The sequence below is a fragment of the Leucoraja erinacea genome, chromosome 16, assembly GCF_028641065.1.
Source record: "Leucoraja erinacea ecotype New England chromosome 16, Leri_hhj_1, whole genome shotgun sequence".
Classification (NCBI taxonomy): Eukaryota; Metazoa; Chordata; class Chondrichthyes; order Rajiformes; family Rajidae; genus Leucoraja; species Leucoraja erinaceus.
In genome coordinates, this window is record NC_073392.1 from 3,413,536 (window position 1) to 3,430,324 (window position 16,789).

The 16,789-nt window shown below is 46.1% G+C and overlaps 2 protein-coding genes across 4 annotated transcripts; one reads left to right on the plus strand and one right to left on the minus strand.

Annotated features, from left to right (window-relative positions):
- Positions 1–761: 761 nt before the first annotated feature.
- pdhb (pyruvate dehydrogenase E1 subunit beta) lies at positions 762–9,893 on the minus strand. The gene is made up of 10 exons (XM_055647570.1): positions 9,759–9,893; positions 9,606–9,665; positions 7,728–7,835; positions 7,580–7,642; positions 7,464–7,499; positions 5,504–5,789; positions 3,684–3,794; positions 3,168–3,259; positions 1,677–1,818; positions 762–1,187 (listed from the first exon to the last, which is right to left on the minus strand). Exons 1-10 carry the CDS (start codon positions 9,792–9,794, stop codon positions 1,042–1,044), a joined length of 1,080 nt encoding a protein of 359 aa, XP_055503545.1. The 5' UTR covers positions 9,795–9,893; the 3' UTR covers positions 762–1,041.
- Positions 9,894–10,535: 642 nt separating this feature from the next.
- kctd6a (potassium channel tetramerization domain containing 6a) lies at positions 10,536–15,571 on the plus strand. Of its 3 annotated transcripts, none has more exons than XM_055647573.1 (3): positions 10,543–10,674; positions 13,514–13,575; positions 14,591–15,571. In XM_055647573.1, exon 3 carries the CDS (start codon positions 14,591–14,593, stop codon positions 15,275–15,277), a length of 687 nt encoding a protein of 228 aa, XP_055503548.1. In that variant the 5' UTR covers positions 10,543–10,674; positions 13,514–13,575; the 3' UTR covers positions 15,278–15,571. The 3 variants fall into 3 exon arrangements, with proteins under 3 accessions (XP_055503546.1, XP_055503548.1, XP_055503549.1); XM_055647574.1 differs by having other exon boundaries at positions 13,514–13,567; XM_055647571.1 differs by lacking the exon at positions 13,514–13,575 and having other exon boundaries at positions 10,536–10,674.
- The last annotated feature ends 1,218 nt before the right edge of the window (positions 15,572–16,789 follow it).

The window sequence follows — 16,789 nt, forward strand, 5'->3', positions numbered from 1 at the left end:
TTGTTAAAAAGGAATAAGATTTTTGTTTTCAGAACTTTTAATTTCATTCAACTAATTTCAATGCAGTTATATACATTACAAAAACAAAACCTACAATGGTATTGTAATTGATAATTGTTTAACTCAAACAGCACAGCTATTTCCCAATAGGTTATTTTTTTTAAACCCCGGAGTGTCTTTCAAAACATTCATAAATAGTCCAAAGGAACATACTGTAACAGTTTCACAAACCAATTGACCAAAGACACAACACAATTTTAAAAAATGAGTTGATAATGCAAATTGAATATCATAATCTATCAAAGCGTTAAAAGTTAGATGAAGCCATTGATTTGTTTTCATTGATTCATTGTTACATATGAACTGAAGGGCTTATGTCAATCCCTTTACTGACAGATAGATGTAAAATAATAATAAAATTTAATATTTGCAATTGACTTGTTAAAAACGATAAACAGTACCGGAGATATGAGTGTACGCGCCTGTGAGTTGGGGGCTATGTGTGAGTGGATGGGGCGGGAGATGGGGTAAACGGAGCGAATGAATAATATTAATATAATATCAAGGGAGGGGGGATGGTGTGTGTTAGGGGTGGTTAGTGTGTGTGACGTCATACACACGTGTTGAGGGGACGGGACCCAACGGGTCCTACTTGGTCTAGTGAGTGATAAAAGTAACAGAAGCAAAAGTATAATAACAACATTACAATTCTTCCTTCTTCATAATTTGAACGATATTATAATCCTATTTTTGAGGGCTGCTTTTAACATTTGCCCGTTAGTGAGATGGTACGTGACACTTCAGATTAAACAGACTTCGCCCCTTGCCAGCATTTGAAATATGCACCAACTGGAAAATGATCCACCACTCTATTGATGTTGTATCGTTTTACCGATGCATTATTTGCCAACAGTCTTGCTGGCACCAAATATTCTGTACATTCTACCTCTAACTGCAGGATGACATAAACACTAAAGTTACATTGGATGCCAGTGAAGTTATTTAAATAGTGATGGCAGACTGGTAAAAAGCACGATAACACTACACATGGAGTATTTTCTTGACTGTAAAAATGATATCTTTAACCTGAGGTATGCTGTTATCTTCCAAGATCTTTGCGTAGGGCATAGGAAGGTCTGCACCCGTCACCCTCACCACTGGAGCATCCAGGTAATTGAACGCTGGGCCTGAAATGAAACATTATGGTACAGTTCAACAGTGAAAGGCCTGGATAGAGTGGACGTGGAGAGGATGTTTCCACTAGCGGGAGAGTCTAGGACCAGAGGTTCAGGGGAGACTTGATAGAAGTATATAAAAGGATGAGAGGCATAGATAGGATGGACAGTCAGAACCTTTTTCCTCAGGTTGGAAATGTCATGGCTGTATTTGATGGAATTGTGCGGGGCAAGATTTTTCACACAGAGAGTGGTGGGTGGCTGGAACCCACAGCCACGGGTGGTGGTGGAGGCTGATACCATAGTGGTGTTTACGAGACTATTAGAGAGGCACATGGAAGTGCAGGGAATAGAGGGATATGGATCACATGCAGGGAGGTGAGATTGGTTTAACCAGGTATCACATTCGGCACGGACATTGTGAGCCGAGGGGTTTGGTTACTGTTCTACGTTCAACGTGGGGGAAACTTGCAACATCCTCTACGTATAGAAGTTCTTTACCTTCCATGATTCTGGCACAGATTTCAGCACCCACTCCGAACTGTGGCCAGCCACCCTCAACCGTTACCAAGCGATTGGTCTTCATCACGCTGGCTTCGATAGTCTCCATGTCCATGGGTCTGATGGTGCGCATGTTTATCACCTGAAACGGCACCAAATGCTTCACTGAGAGGCTCCCGGGTCAAGGACGTTCATAAAAATGAAAATATAACTACCATGGACACAACTTTGCAATACCATTCTGGAGTGGAAAAGACCACATGTGGCAAACAATAGTGAAGGCCTCACACACACAATCCCACAAGCTTCATAAGGCGTTGGGTGTATGGAACAAGCTGCCAGAGGAGGTAGTTGAGGCTGGTACTAAAGACACTCGGACAAGTACATGGACAGGAAAAGTAGAGAAATACAAGCCACACGTGGGCAAATGGGACTAGGTTATATATTTTTTTACAATACAATATTTATTGTCATTTGAGCCTCAGTGAGGCTCAAACGAAATTCCATTTCCACAGCCATACAAACAAAGACAATTTCCTACAGACATACACACAATTTAATTCACACAAACATCCATCACAGTGAACCCACTGTGATGGAAGGCAAAGTCTTTTCTCTCCCCTGTTCTCCATGTCTCTCCCGATGTCCAAGCCCCATGTGGGGCACCTTGGTCAGCATGGATGAGTGGGCCATGAGCTGTACGACTATGAAACATATCAAAGTAGTCTTGACTAAAACAGTTTGCTGAATGTGACAATTATTGCCACCTACATAAATGACATGAAACCATGGTAAACGAGAATTAAAAGGTATTAAAAAAATGTTTGAAGGTAGACAGAAAAGCTGGAGAAACTCAGCGGGTGAGTCAGTTTGAATGTTTGAATCAATTTTCTGTATTGCCTGGCAAGATCTAATATTGCAATCTGCAGATAAAATCTTTCCAACGATGTTTAGACAATAGGTGCAGGAGTAGGCCGAATGGTGTCTAAATCACCTGTCGTGAAATGCCTTGGATTGCCCATCAGTGACATGGCTGCACTCATCTGCCTGTGATACTTTTGAGTAAACCAGCATCATTCCCCTTACATGCTGAATGTTGGGATGGTTCATTGGGATGTGGGCCAAACATGGGCAGGTGGGACTAGTATAGATGTGGTATCTTGGTCGGCAGGGCCGACGGGCCTGTTTTCATGCTCTACCTCTCTCTGACACATTATTAAAGAGGGCTAATACTGATAGACCACGGTTAATAGGGCCTGGTCTTCCCACGATGTAACTGGAGAACTATCCTTCTCTTCGAGAACTGGATTCCAGCCAAACCATTATTGACCATTTAGAGTAGTGGAGAGAAGTGCTGATAGCACTAAAAAGCAGTGCAGCATCAGCATCCATTTGGAAACGGCTAACATGTCAGATAAGAATAGCAAGCTTCAATTATTTACCGTTCCATTTCAACTTTTCTGAACAAGTCTGTCTTTGCAAATCACCCACCTCACAATCGATGCCTTCCTTTGCCAGAGCTGCAGCTGCATCCATGCAGTTGCCCACACTTTTGGAGTGTGCAACCAAGGTGATATTGGTTCCTGCAAGAGACGGCATACCTGGATTATACATGAACTGCACACATTCACCTGGATACAAGTTCAGTAAGCAGGATCGGGAGAAAACAGGCTGAAACAAAAATTATATAAAACTAGTGTTGCAGTTGAATTCATACATGTATCTGAAACGATGAAGTCAACCGGTCTCGTTAATCATGTAATGTGTAGGAGTGAACTGCAGAGCTGCTAGTTTACACAGAAGATAGACATAAAATGCTGAAGTTACTCAGCGTGACAGGCAGCATCTCTGGAGAGGAAATAGGCAACGTTTCGGGGCCGAATCCCTCGGGAAAAATAACCCAAGGGTTTCGACACCCGAAACGTTGCCTATTTCCTTCGCTCCATAGATGCTGTTGCACCCGCTGAGTTTCTCCAGCACTTTTGCTCTGAGCACACCACTATTTACCTGTTTTCTCCACTTTGGCTTTCCCTATTGGGACGAGGAAGTCTTTGGACTGAACCTCCTGAGAAACTTCAAAGGGCACACCGTACATCAATTCATTTTCCAGGAACACAACTGCAAGATAACAAATGGTCAATGCACCTTCCGTATAAGATGGGGGTTCCAACCTTTTACAGGCAATTTCATTCATAGTCATTGAAAGAAGGAACGTCTATTAAACAACAATTAGAACAGATCCCATTTTCAAAGTTGACGGCCTGGTGCCTGAAAGACAAAAGCACTTTCGTCGAATACAAGAAAAAAATAAGTAATCCCATCTTCAGTACCGAGTGCTGAGATTCAGAAACTCTCCAAGAACACTCTCAACTAAAGACCAAAACATCCCAATTCAAGGCCGACCACTAATGATCTTTGACGCAGGTTGTATTAGGTTGCATCAACCTGATTAAATAATCTTACGACAACTGCCCCAAACTCAATATTTGATGTGCAGGTCACTCTGCTATAACACACGTTTTCATTAAAAAAAAATTAGAGGCAAGGTGAGTGATGAATTAGGGAACATGATTGGGCTAAATTGGTTACAATATTATTTTTGATCGGGAACTAGAAAACCTCTTAAAAAGTTATTTGGAAATTGACCAAAGTAAAAAAGCTGTCTTGGATTTAAACAGTATAGGAGATTAAAAAAACACCATTGTCTCTATAAGAACACATTTGCTACGTTAATCGCAGGAGACCGTAGGAACTGACAAGCAATCACTTCTATTGACACTTGTGCGGGGTGGGAGATTGCAACCTTCACGTGGTCCACCCCTTTTCAACGAATGCTATCAACCTGGTGTGCACAAACAGAAGATCAAACAGAACAAGTTGGCTTACAACATTAGGCTGTGCACACCATACGCAAGAAGTTACTTTGTGCAATGATAAAACCGATGCAACATGTAGCCTTTAGTATTGTTGGCGTGCAGTAAAAATACTTATTGCTATTATTGAAAAGCCTTAGGGTTTCGGCCCTAAACGTTGCCTATAAAAATCCTGAGCAGAAATATAACTTTGTTATTTTGCGTTTGAAACATGATTTTCTAGAGCACACAAGGTTTCTTAGGAACACAATGATCCTGTTATAGCAGAACCACCTGCATCTGCAAATGGAGCTTCCTAAAAAAAAGCAACAAAAATCAACAGTGATTCAGCTTTGAAACAAGCCCTGGGACAACTCATCCGTGCCAACCAAGATGCCGCATCTAGACACAAGGAACTGCAGATGCTGGTTTACAAAAAAAAGACACAACATGCTGGAGTAACTCAATAATTAACTGCCTGACCCGCTGAGTTACTCCAGCACTTTGTGTCTGTTTTTTCTCCATCTGAAGGGCCTGTCCCACTGACAGGATTTTTTTGGAGACTGCCGGCACCCGTCACGATCGCAGCAGGCGGCCGAAAATGTTCGACATGTTGAAAATCCAGCGGTGACCAGAAAAAGGTAGGATTCTTTGGGTGACTACTCACGACCATAACAGGCGTCACTCCGCGACTTGTCCCCTGTATTTATCGTGAGTAGTTGCCCAAAGAGTTGTACCTTTTTCTGGTCGCCGCTGGATTTTTTGAAAATTTTCGGCGACCTGCTGAGACTATGACGGGTGCCAGCAAGTCGCTGAAAAAATCACGTAAGTGGGACAGGCCCATCTGCCTGCTTTAAAAGCCAATTGTGTAGCCTTCAAAGCATATTTGGTTCAGAGAGGCAACTATTCCACATCAGCAGTCGAGAGTGAACTGAAATATCAACCTTCACAAAACAAAACACTTCAAGAACTAACCGGGATTATCATCTCGAATGGCAGATTTCAACAAGCCTTTGGCATCTTCAGCATTCCAAGGACTGAGCACCTTCAGCCCGGGGCAGTGGCTGTACCAGGCTGCAAAGCACTGCGAGTGCTGAGCCCCCACTCCGGCTGAGGAACCGTTGGGGCCTCTGAAGACGACGGGGACAGGGACAGCACCCGCAGACATGTAGTGGGTCTTGGCAGCAGAGTTGATAACCTGGTCGATCGCTTGCATGGAGAAGTTGAAGGTCATGAATTCACAGATGGGCCTCAAGCCAGCCTGAGGAAGGAGCCAGCGTTAAACAACCTTGGCGTTGCAAGGCCATCTTTGCACTAAAGAACATTCACATGCACAGCAGGCAAACACAATCTGATATGGACTTTTAATCTTGCATTCTAATGTAATTCTGGCGTAACTCAGGATTCTGGCGTAATTCTGGATAGACTTGGTTTATACTCTCTGGGGAATGGGGGGGGGGGGGGGGGGGGGAGATTGAGATGGGATCTGCACTATAGAAACTTACTCGTTGGGTCTTAAGGGGTTGGACAGGCTAGATGCAGGAAGATTGTTCCCGATGGAGCTGGGGAAGCGGGGACAGCGGTGGGGGTCACAGCTTAAGGATGCGGGGGAAATCCTTTAAAACCGAGATGAGAAGAACTTTTTTCCTGCAACACAGAGAGTGGTGAATCTCTGGGAACTCTCTGCCACAGAGGGTAGTTGAGGCCAGTTCATTGGCTATCACCCGGCGTGGCTTTTAAGAGGGAGTTAGATGCCATGGCCCTTGTGGCTAAGGGGATCAGAGGGTATGGAGAGAAGGCAGTACGGGATACTTTTTTGGATGATCAGCCATGATCATGTTGAGTGGCGGTGCAGGCTCGAAGGGCCGAATGGCCTGCTCCTGCACCTAATTTCTATGTTTCTATGTTCTATGTTTCTATGTAATCATGCATAATCTTTATATATTTATGTGTAGAAAGGAGCTGTAGATGCTAGTTTGCACTGAAGATAGACACAAACTGCGGAGTAACTCAGCGTGACAGGCAGCATCTTTGGAGAGAGTGGAATTTCAGGAATGGGTGGTGTTTCGGGTCGTTCCTCTACAGAGAAGCTGCCTGCCCCGCTGAGTTACGCCAGCATTTTGTGTCTATCAATTTTATACATGTTCACTGCACGATATTATGACCAACAGCAGTTTGCCCTTTTGAACAATGATCATTCTGCCTCCCAATCTCACTAGCCCCACACCTGCAGGACGCCTTTATAGAGCCTCGTCACCGAGGATCAGCCTGTTCTTCTCCAGCAAACTCATGGGGACTGTGTAAATAAGCAAAGTTCCAGCTTGATCTTGAAGGTTTGAAGGTTAATTGGCTTGGTATAAGTGCAAATTGTCCCTAGTGTGTTAATGCAAGATATTGTTAGTGTGCGGGGATCGCTGGTTGGTGCATACTTGGTGGGCCGAAGGGTTTGTTTCCGCGCTGTATCTCTAAACTAGACTAAACTAAACAAACATTCCACCTTTAATAAACAGGCTTTTTCCTAATAAGATGTTTGTGGGTGCACAACTGTAGATATAGATATGCCATTTATTGTCACTATAGTTATGTACAGTGAAACTGAAAGCTGCTCGTACTCAGTGCATACATACAATTTAGCACAAAAAACAAGAGAGTAAAAACAAAAAAACATTGCATCCTTACAAGGGAGACGTGGGGGGGGGGGGGGGAATAGGTGCACAAATTCTGCGGCGCTACATTCATATATACATATATACAGATGGAAGTCCGTGTTGGGCGGTGTAGTCAGTGCATGTGTGAATTTGAATTTATAGCAGATATAATTCTCGGAAAGCAACTATTTCTGAGTCTGTTTGTCCTGGATTTGATGCACCTATAGCGCCTTCCAGAGGGCAGTATGTGTGGAATACGAGTTCAATACAACGTTGAAGTTACCTACCATAGCAGCACCAACTGCAATCCCTGCAAAGCCCATCTGAAAGAGAGGTTGAACAAGTTGAGTATCGTGGTAGTAAATGCAAAGTGGACATTGCATCCTTACACAGTGACACGTACCTCTGTGATCGGAGTGTCGACGATTCTCTTATCTCCCCATTTCTTCCACAGTCCGCGGCTCACCTGAAGCAAACGCAAGCACCAAATATTTACAGCGACTCTCAGGGCTTACAATGTGACAGAAGTTTAGACACCAGCTGTGCCTCACCTTGTAAGCACCATCGTACTGTGCTACCTCTTCTCCCAGCAGGAACACCGTTTCATCTCGCTCAATCTCCTCATCCATCGCCTGGGTCAGGGCATCTCGAATGGTCAGCTGGACAGAAGAGGGTTGCAGGCAGGCAATCAATACACCTCGTTGGACAAGAGGCTTGGTCTGTAACCCCTTCACCGTGAATAGGCTGAACAAGCGCAAAGATATTTAAGACACAATGCTGCTCTGAGGGAGGGCTGCACTGCTCCAGATTGGAACCATACAGCCATGGTGATCAACTGGGATATTCTCAGGTGGACATCCAAGATCTCACGGCACTACTCTGAATAGCAGGGAGCTCATTCTGTGTGTTGTAGTCATATAGAGTGGGGATAAAACCCCTTGGCCCAATTTGCCAGTCAAATGATGGAGTCCCCAGCTTTTCCTCCCACCTACCCTTCCCGGAAAGACTCCCCACCGACCCCTCTCCCCCCCACCCACCCCACCATCCTCCCACACTCCCACCCCCTCCAGTCCTCCCCCCCCTGAGGGTCTCCAACGAGATAGGTGGTAGGTTAGGGACACTCTTTAGTTGGTGGTAGGATGGTTCAGATGCCAATAAGAAAGGTGTACAGACAAACAGGATTAGTTCTGATGACCATCATGACTAGCATGAACAGCATGGACCAAAAAGGCTAAGTTACATGAATTTAATTTCATAGTACTGTAGCATTAATTCAATCATTCTATATGTGGAAAGTTATTTTATTCAAAAATCTAGGCTAAGTAAAACACTAAATGCTGGAGTAACTAATTCTAGACTCATTTGACATTTATGTGACAGTTCAAAACACCATTTTAACTCGTAAATCCAATGTCTTGTTTACATCAGTTAAGTGAGAGCATGATCATCTCCAAGAACTTCCACAGACAGAAGTAAACAAAGATTCCTTCTGCACTTCCAGGCTAACAATTAATGCCAAACACCTTTTAAAAAATTGGAAATTGGCAAATGATTTTAAAAGTCATTTTCAGATGGAGGACAACATTACATTTATCATTCAGTGATAAGTTTAAAGTTTAAAGGAGATATGTGGAGTAAGATTTCTGTTTTTTTTTAACTCAGAGAGCGGTGGGTTCACACTGCTGGGGGTGTTGCTGGAGGCAGCTGTGATAGTGGCATTTGAAAGGCTTTTTGTCAGTGGCAATTCATGCTAGCCTGGCTCAGAGCTCGAGGCCTTAGTGGGCTGTGATAGAGACTTGTATATATAGACTCAGTGGACTGTGATATAGACTTTTATATAAAAATCCAGTGGACTGTGATATAGTCATATATATATATATATATATATATATATATATATATATATATATTCAGTGGGCTGTGATATTGTCACGTCTATATGGGCTGTGATGAGGGAACTTCTTCAAAGTAGCGGAGAGAGGAGGAGAAATGGGTCTCGACCCAAAACGCCATCCATTCCTCGCCCGAGTTACTCCAGCATTTTATGTCCATATTCTCAGTGGGCTGTTTCTATGCATTATATCTGACCTGTGTATGGCAATAATCTTCTGACCTGCATGCAAAAAAAAGAATGTCACTGTAGCTTGGCACTCGTGAAAATAAAGGAAGCATTGGGGCGAGGCTGGTGAGCATGGGTTGGTGCTGTGTGACTGAAGGTTATTTCACATTGATGGTGACAGAGGCCACAGTGGCGTTTGAAGGTTGTTTTAATATCGGTGACAGTTCAGGCCGGGCCAGTGGTCCGGGAGCCCCAGGGTCCGGGAGCCCCAGGCCGGGAGCCCAGGGCCGGCTCAGTGCCCCAGACCGCGGGCAGAGCCCCAGAGCCCGAGTGCCGGGGCCGGCTCAGCGCGAAGGTGACCCCGCCGTACCTGAGCGGCCGCCGCCGCCGTCCTGTGCAGTTGCCTCCGCGTCCGCAGGCTCAAGGCGCTCTGTGTGTGTGCGGGAAAGAAGAGAGAGGGCGTTAGTGCGCGGACACCGACTGACCGCCCGGCGCCGTTTGTTCGCGGGGCCCGAGGCCTCACCTTCCCCCCGCGGAGCCACAACCTCAGCGCCGCCATCTTGCTGCTGCCGCCCCCCCCGCGACACGCACCGCGGGCCGTCGCCTCGGCCAATAGCGCTGCTCCCAGCCTTGCCTTGATAAAAGATGGCGGCGCCCAGTTCAAATGGCCACAGCGGCCGGGATCGGCGCTTAGTGCGCATGCTTGCCAGCCTGTAATGCGTGGCGGCGACTGGCACCAGCACGCAGGGCGGCGAGTGACGCTGTACGCAGGGTGGCAGGGCGGCGAGTGACGCTGTACGCAGGGTGGCAGGGCGGCGAGTGACGCTATACGCATGGTGGCAGGACGGCGAGTGATGCTGTACGTAGGGTGGCAGGCCGGCGAGTGACGCTGTACGCAGGGTGGCAGGCCGGCGAGTGACGCTGTACGCAGGGTGGCAGGGCGGCGAGTGACGCTGTACGTAGGGTGGCAGGGCGGCGAATGACGCTGTACGCAGGGTGGCAGGGCGGCGAGTGACGCTGTACGCAGGGTGGCAGGGCGGCGAGTGACGCTGTACGCAGGGTGGCAGGGATGCGAGTGACGCTGTACGCAGGGTGGCAGGGATGCGAGTGACGCTGTACGCAGGGTGGCAGGCCGGCGAGTGACGCTGTACGCAGGGTGGCAGGCCGGCGAGTGACGCTGTACGCAGGGTGGCAGGTGACGCTGTACGCAGGGTGGCAGGGCGGCTGTGACGCTGGCAGGGCGGCGAGTGACGCTGTACGCAGGGTGGCAGGGCGGCGAGTGACGCTGTACGCAGGGTGGCAGGCCGGCGAGTGACGCTGTACGCAGGGTGGCAGGGCGGCGAGTGACGCTGTACGCAGGGTGGCCAGGCGGCGGCCGCGGGCGGAGCTGGAGCTGAGGCCCTCCCAGCCCGATGGACAATGGCGACTGGGACCAGATGGTGAGCGGGCCGGCGGGGAGGCCGAGTGGGGCCCCGGGGGTCGGGGAGCGGGGGGCTGCTGTGTGCGTGGTGACCCCGGGGAGCTGGGATGGTCAGTGGCGAGCGGCCGGGGCTGGTGAGTGGCCGCAGCCGCAGACTCTTGAGTGTTGCTGACCCTGAGTCACTGTCACCGGGACCGGGAGTCGAGATGAAGGGGCAAGTGTAGAGCAGATGCTGCTTGACAGAAACACAGAGTGCTGGAGTAACTCAGCGGCTCAGGCAGCATCTCTGGAGGTGACGGGTCGGACAGTATGTAGAGAGCTGACTTAAGCCGGCAAAAGGAGCTGCAATTGGCATGTATGTGTGAATTCTTACTTGCAGCGGCATAACAGGCAAAAGCAATGCCGCATAAAACCACTTCTCCCACAACCTACCCCCTCCTCCAAGCTCCCTTCTTCTGGTTTTACATCTCACCCTCCTCTCCATATCTCACTACACTTTGCCTTTACATCTCTGGCTTTTGTCCAACCATCTGTCAACCCCCCCCCCCCCCCCCACTTGTACCTACCTGTCACTTGCCTGGCTTTGCTCAACCCCCTTATCTCTGTTCCAGCTTTCTCCTCCCCCCACAATCAGTCTGAAGAAGTGTCCTGACCCAAAATGTCAACTTTGCATGTCCTCCACAGATAGAAACATAGAAAATAGGTGCAGGAGTGGGCCATTCGGCCCTTCGAGCCTGCACCGCCATTCAATATGATCATGGCTGATCATCCAACTCAGTATCCTGTACCTGCCTGCTCTCCATACCCCCTGACCCCTTTAGCCACAAGGACCACATCTAACTCCCTCTTAAATATAGCCAACGAACTGGCCTCAACTATCTTCTGTGGCAGAGAATTCCAGAGGTTCACCACTCTCTGTGTGAAAAATGTTTTCCTCATCTCGGTCCTAAAAGATTTCCCCCTTATCCTTAAACTGTGACCCCCTTGTTCTGGACTTCCCCAACATCGGAAACAATCTTCCTGCATCTAGCCTGTCCAACCCCTTAAGTATTTTGTAAGTTTCTATAAGATCCCCCCTCAATCTTCTAAATTCTAGCGAGTACAAACCGAGTCTATCCAGTCTTTCTTCATATGAAAGTCCTGCCTTCCCAGGAATCAGTCTGGTGAACCTTCTCTGTACTCCCTCTATGGCAAGAATGTCTTTCCTCAGATTAGGAGACCAAAACTGTACGCAATACTCCAGGTCTCACCAAGACCCTGTACAACTGCAGTAGAACCTCCCTGCTCCTATACTCAAATCCTTTTGCTATGAATGCTAACATACCATTCGCCTTCTTCACTGCCTGCTGCACCTGCATGCCTACTTTTAATGACTGGTGTACCATGACACCCAGGTCTCGTTGCATCTCCCCCTTTCCTAATCGGCCACCATTCAGATAATAGTCTACTTTCCTGTTTTTGCCACCAGATAACCTCACATTTATCCACATTATACTGCATCTGCCATGCATTTGCCCATTCACCCAGCCTATCCAAATCACCTTGCAGCCTCCTAGCATCCTCCTCACAGCTAACACTGCCCCCCAGCTTTGTGTCATCCGCAAACTTGGAGATGTTGCATTCAATTCCCTCGTCCAAATCATTAATATATATCGTAAATAGCTGGGGTCCCAGCACTGAGCCTTGCGGTACCCCACTAGTCACTGCCTGCCATTGTGAAAAGGACCCGTTTACTCCTACTCTTTGCTTCCTGTCTGCCAGCCAGTTCTCTATCCACATCAATACTGAACCCCCAATGCCGTGTGCTTTAAGTTTGTATACTAATCTCTTATGTGGGACCTTGTCGAAAGCCTTCTGAAAGTCCAGATATAACACATCCACTGGTTCTCCCTTATCCACTCTACTAGTTACATCCTCGAAAAATTCTATAAGATTCGTCAGACATGATTTACCTTTCATAAATCCATGCTGACTTTGTCCAATGATTTCACCACTTTCCAAATGTGCTGCTATCCCATCTTTAATAACTGATTCTAGCAGTTTCCCCACTACCAACGTTAGACTAACTGGTCTGTAATTCCCCGTTTTCTCTCTCCCTCCCTTTTTAAAAAGTGGGGTTACATTAGCTACCCTCCAATCCTCAGGCACTACTCCAGAATCTAAAGAGTTTTGAAAAATTATCACTGATGCATCCACTATTTCTGGGGCTACTTCCTTAAGTATTCTGGGATGCAGCCTAGCTGGCCCTGGGGATTTATCGGCCTTTAATCCATTCAATTCACTTAACACCACTTTCCGGCTAACCTGGATTTCACTCAGTTCCTCCATCTCATTTGACCCCCGGTCCCCTGCTATTTCCGGCAGATTATTTATGTCTTCCTTAGTAAAGACAGAACCAAAGTAGTTATTCAATTGGTCTGCCATGTCCTTGTTCCCCATGATCAATTCACCTGTTTCTGACTGCAGCACTGCAGTAGAGATGCTCCAGCACTCTCTATCTTCATTTCAAGTATTTAATTGTCATATACATCGATAGAACAAAGGCATTCTTAGTTGCAGCCTGTAAATACATTAGACATACTTTAGATAATATTTCTGAGGGGTAACTTTTTCTCACAAAGGGTGGTGGGTGTATGTGACAAGCTGCCAGAGGAGGTAATTGAGGCTGGGACTATCGCAACGTTTGAGAAGCAGTTAGACAGGTACATAGTGTAGCTGGGACATGTTGGTCGGTGTGGGCAAGTTGGGCCGAAGGGCCTTTTTCCACACTGTATCACTCTATGACTTAATACTGTATATACATTTGCAATCCTTACAGCCATTTACAAAACATTTGGTCTGTCCATTTTCCTCCACAGATGCTGTTGTTTTATTTATTTGTCTCCACTTTACGCAAGTAACAATCCCTCTATGTAAGCAGGCAAGTTTCTACTTTGGTCAATGTTAATTTTGTTCAAGAGAGTTCAATGTACTGATAACAGGACAATGACATTCTTACGTGCAGCAGGGTAACAGGGCTCGCTGTAAACATAACACAGATTGTATATAATAAATAGATATATAACCAAAAAAGTCTGAATTAATAATCACAAGACAAGTGGGAAAAAAACCCTCCCAAAACCCTGAGTGCAACTAAAGACAGTCCATAAAGGTTCATGGTGGAGGTTAGTGTTGTGCAATGATTTTTGGGAAGAAGCTGTCTTGAACCTGGTAGTCATAGTTTACAGGTTCCTGTACCTTCCCGATGGCAGGAGTGAAATGAGAAAATGTCCAGGGTAATATGGGTCTTCGATTGCTGCCTTGATGCATCATATTGGGCGCAAGGTGGCTTTTGAATCCATTGATGTTTAAAGATCAAATCAGTGAATGGAACAGGCCATGTGATTTAATGATGTAATGCCAGAATGGTTCTTCTACTGGGAATCCTTATTGCATTTCCTGTGCTGGTTTACAAATAACCCACACAGTGGATAGCCAGTGTGGAGTCAATATAAAAATGAATGTTGAAGCAGTATTGAACTCAGGAAACAAATAATAACTCCTTGAAATTATAATCCACAATTAGATCTAGAGTAAATGTATTTGAATTTTATACACCCTATGGTAAAGGCTTTAAAACTCGTTTCCTGTCTTTCAGACTAGGATAATAATGAATGAATTGTGGATGACATTTTTCATATTAAGTTACAATTTTATAATTGAAAAATTTTATGTGATCGCTAATGGGACAATTATTTTTATACAATGGATCATTTGGGATTGTAATAAAGCATTGTTAAGGGGAGCTGGATACATATATATGTAAGGATAGAAGTTGCAAATGTAATGTGAGTTTGGGACTAGCTGGGTTGCTGTGATGCACGTATTGATGGGCTGAATGGCCGCCTTCCAGGCTTTGTTCCTATCATGTTCTCGTTTTGCTTCTCCCGTTTCAGATGGGTGACCCAGTCACTCTGAATGTGGGAGGACATTTGTATTCAACATCAATCTCCACACTGACGAGGTACCCAGACTCCATGTTAGGTGTGATGTTCAGAGGAGACTTCCCCACGGCCAAAGACAACCAGGGAAATTATTTCATTGATAGAGATGGGCCGCTCTTCAGATACATCTTGAATTTTTTACGAACGGCAGATCTAACTCTACCTCATGGCTTTAAAGAGATAGATCTCCTCAGGAAAGAGGCTGACTTTTATCAGATAGAACCATTGATTCACTGTCTGAATGACCCCAAGCCCCTTTATTCGTTAGATACCTTTGAGGAAGTGGTGGAATTGTCCAGCACACGCAAACTGTCAAAATACTCCAACCCTGTGGCCGTTATCATAACACAACTGACGATCACCACAAAAGTGCACGCTCTGCTGGAGGGCATCTCGAACTACTTCACAAAGTGGAATAAACACATGATGGATACCAGAGACTTTCAGGTGTCCTTCACCTTCGGACCCTGTGATTATCACCAGGAGGTGTCTCTCCGTGTCCACCTGATGGAGTACATCGCCAAGCAGGGCTTTACTATCAGAATGACCAGGGTCCATCACATGAGCGAGAGGGCAAACGAGAACACTGTGGAGCACAACTGGACCTTTTGTAGACGGGCTCGGAAAACAGATGAATGAACGCCTTTGTTTGCCACACTAAACGCTAACACCACCATGAACATTAATGGATCACTGTGTAGAGAAGAATTTGTTTGACTACCCAGGTAACCATGTTCTGCAGCACCAGTAATCCTTGTATATTATCCATATTTCTATACATTAACCAAATGCTCTTGAAACGAGGTAGTGTAGGGTGTATATTCTTTTAATATTGAAACTTTTTTAGACGGTACCAGTTCGTTTTGTTTTATAATTGTTGTACTTTTTGTTGGTTCTCCCTATGTGCTTATGAAATAAATAGTTTGAAAAGTATGACTCTGCTATTATACAAATGGAGGTTTGGGTCTACAAACAATACCCCAAAATGTTTTAAGTTTGTAAAGTGTGGGTCCAGATTAATATGATTACTAATGTACTTGTGGCTTTCAGTACATGTTAGATTTAGTCTGAACTAGACCAGGTGCGGACCCGTTGGGTCTGGTCCCCCAAGGCAATATTCCACCACTCACCCATAGCCCCCAACTGCTCAGGCGCGGCTGAGGGGTTCCCGTTGTGATGCCAGAGATCCCGGTTGTGACGCGAGTCATGGCAACCCTGCCCCAACTGCGCCTCGCCATCCCTCTTCCTACCCCTATCCTCCTCCATTCCCCCTCAGCCCCCAGCACTCCCTCCCCTTCACCTTCCCTCTTCTTTCCCCTCTCCCCCTCTACTCTCCCACTCCTTTCCCCTACCCTCAGTCACTCCCTTCCTCCATAACCACTCTACCCTCCATACGCTGTTCCTCACCTCCCCCCTATCCACTCCCTCATCTCCCCCAGGCCCCCTCCCCCTCTCACTCCCTACCTCCCCTCCCCCACTTCCCCCTCCCTCTCCCTCTATCCACCTGCTCCACCGCCCTTCACCTCTCCCTATCCCACCCCCCCCGCCAATGAAAATCGCGATGTTTAAAAAAAAAATGAAATTCTCACTGAAAATGTTTTTTCTTTAAAATACCCTAAACGCAATGTTAGCTATTAATGAAAACGGAAAATGATTAAAACTGAGTTTTTTTGAAAATCGCGATTTTTAATGTAAATGAGATTCGGGATCCCATTGTGATGTCATTGTGACGTCAAATGCGGCTGACGGGCAGGGCAAATGGAAAAGTGGTTTGAAACGTCATTTTTGTAAAGTTTAAAATGTCAATGACTTGTAAAATATAACATCAATCTGAACGAAACGTTTCATTTACATCCCAGGACAATGGTGAGTAAGGTGGGCCAAAAACTGTAGTGCTATCGTGTACCGTTTTGGCTTGGTTTTGGGATATCACGCACACAAACAAACAGGGAATTAAAAGAGAGAGAGAGACAGAATCATACTTCATGTACGAGGAGCAACTGCAGATGCTGGTTTACACCAAAGATGGACAAAATGCTAGAGTAACTCAGCGGGACAGGCAGCATCTCTGGGTAAAAGAAATCGGTTACGTTTATGGTCGAGACTCTTCTTCAGATTCGATAAAGGAATGGGTGACATTTCCGCTCGAGA

Coding starts and splice junctions, on each gene's coding strand:
- pdhb (XM_055647570.1), bottom strand. CDS start 9,794: ATGGCGGCGCTGAGGTTGTGGCTCCGCGGGGGGAAG. Junction 7,836..9,605: donor CGGCGGCGGCGGCCGCTCAG/GTACGGCGGGGT, acceptor TCTTCTGTCCAG/CTGACCATTCGAGATGCCCT. Junction 5,790..7,463: donor TTGCAGTTGGTGCTGCTATG/GTAGGTAACTTC, acceptor CTCCTTCCTCAG/GCTGGCTTGAGGCCCATCTG.
- kctd6a (XM_055647571.1), top strand. CDS start 10,648: ATGGACAATGGCGACTGGGACCAGATG. Junction 10,675..14,590: donor ATGGCGACTGGGACCAGATG/GTGAGCGGGCCG, acceptor CTCCCGTTTCAG/ATGGGTGACCCAGTCACTCT.